Raw genomic sequence first — 1,547 nt, forward strand, 5'->3', positions numbered from 1 at the left:
GGGACCCGCCTCTGTCACGTGCCGCAGCGCCGGGGGGAGGGCAAAAACCCACGAGCTGGGTAGGGGCAAAGCCGTCTTCCAAACAGCAGAGCAAACAGGCACGTGATGCCTGTGGCAACACCGCGGTGACACAAGGAGGGAACCTTTGGTCCCAGCGCTGTTGTCAACACGGCCATGGGGCAGCATCGCAGCCCCCGGGCCCCTGGGAAGCCTTTTGCACCTGGGTGGGGGTCACGCATCCCCATGCCTGCACACCCATGACAGTTCCCATCTCCACCTCACCCACCTGTGCCCTCCTTCCCTGCCTGCACCCTGGGGACACCCCCTTCCCCCCCCCACCTTCACCCCAGGGATATTCTATCCCCCCACCTCTCTCATTGAGCACCAGAGGGCTGGGGATGAGAAAACATGAGAAACGCTGGCCCTGTGGCCCCTGGGGACTACCCCCAAATGGCCCCGCTGGCAGCAGCAGCACCGGGGCCCCCAGCAGCCAGGGAAGCTGCCACAGCACCTGCTGCTCCCTTGCCTGGACACCCACGGGTGTCCTGTACCAGGGCTTTGCACCAGCACCAAACTCACACAGCATGTGCATGCTTGTTTTTTTATAGATATATTTTTAGGAGTTGAGGAGAGAGGAGAAGAGGTGGCAAGGAAGGAGCATCACTGGTGTGTTGTCCTCCTTGGGTTCCCCCTCAGGCTGTGCTCAGTGTAAGGGGGTGAACTTGCAGACGTAGTGATGCTTCTGGGCACAGTTGGCGCTGAACCACACGGAGAAGGCTGAGGGAAGAGATGGGCCACGGGTCAGCAGGGGCCACAGAGAGGACAGAGGCACCAGCTCTGCCTGCTGCAGCCACCCGGGGGGCACATCGGCCCTACAGGAGGAGGAGGGAGGGGCAGTGGGATGGGGGATGGAATTTCAGCCAAGAAGTGGATGCAGAGTCCAGGCACTCACCGCTGTGGTGGGTCAGCATGCCACAGGCCCCCCCACGGGCACCATTCCCAGACAGCCCACTGGTGGCATTGTACTTGTCCCCAGACGGCCACTGCCAGACCTGGCTCTGCGCAGGGAGCAGGGGTCAGAGGCACAGCCCCTCTGCCACCTGTCCCCTCACAGACCCCCACCTCACCTGGAGCCCGTAGCGGAGACCGATCCAGACAGGCTGCACTCGCTGGTAGTAGGCGATGAGCTTGCGCAGGGTGGCTGCCTCATGGGGGTCCTCCACCCACGCCAGGTGGGCACCTGGGTGGCTGGCCTGGCACTGCCTCTGTGGGGAGAGCTGTCAGTGCTGGGGCACTTCTAGGGCACTGGGGGGTCCCCAGCCACGTGTGTACCCCAGAGGCCTTACCTCAGCCTCGTCCCAGGTCTGGGGATGAGAGAAGTACTTCAAGCAGCTGAGTTTGTAGTAGGACCAGCCCTCGGGGCAGTAGTCTATGTACCGGGCACCTGAGGAGAGACAGCCGTAGGGAGGGATGTGGGGCAGCGGGTGCCACCAGCTGGAGGGACGCGTGGCTCCCTCCTGGTCCCCCTGAGAAAGTGGCTGGGGGGC

The 1,547-nt window shown here is 63.5% G+C and overlaps 1 protein-coding gene across 1 annotated transcript in view; it reads right to left on the reverse strand.

Moving 5' to 3' along the window:
- Positions 1-703: 703 nt before the first annotated feature.
- REG4 (regenerating islet-derived family, member 4) overlaps positions 704-1,547 on the reverse strand; it is a 6,639-nt gene continuing 5,795 nt past the window's right edge. Inside the window, exons 4-7 of the mRNA XM_009999913.1 lie at positions 1,347-1,444; positions 1,128-1,265; positions 953-1,058; positions 704-777 (exon numbers count right to left, since the gene is read on the reverse strand). Coding sequence (XP_009998215.1) covers positions 704-777; positions 953-1,058; positions 1,128-1,265; positions 1,347-1,444 — 416 coding nt within the window. The remainder of the gene's footprint in view (positions 778-952; positions 1,059-1,127; positions 1,266-1,346; positions 1,445-1,547) is intronic.

Source organism: Chaetura pelagica, unplaced genomic scaffold (assembly GCF_000747805.2).
Source record: "Chaetura pelagica isolate M959 unplaced genomic scaffold, ChaPel_1.0 scaffold246, whole genome shotgun sequence".
Taxonomy (NCBI): domain Eukaryota; kingdom Metazoa; phylum Chordata; class Aves; order Apodiformes; family Apodidae; genus Chaetura; species Chaetura pelagica.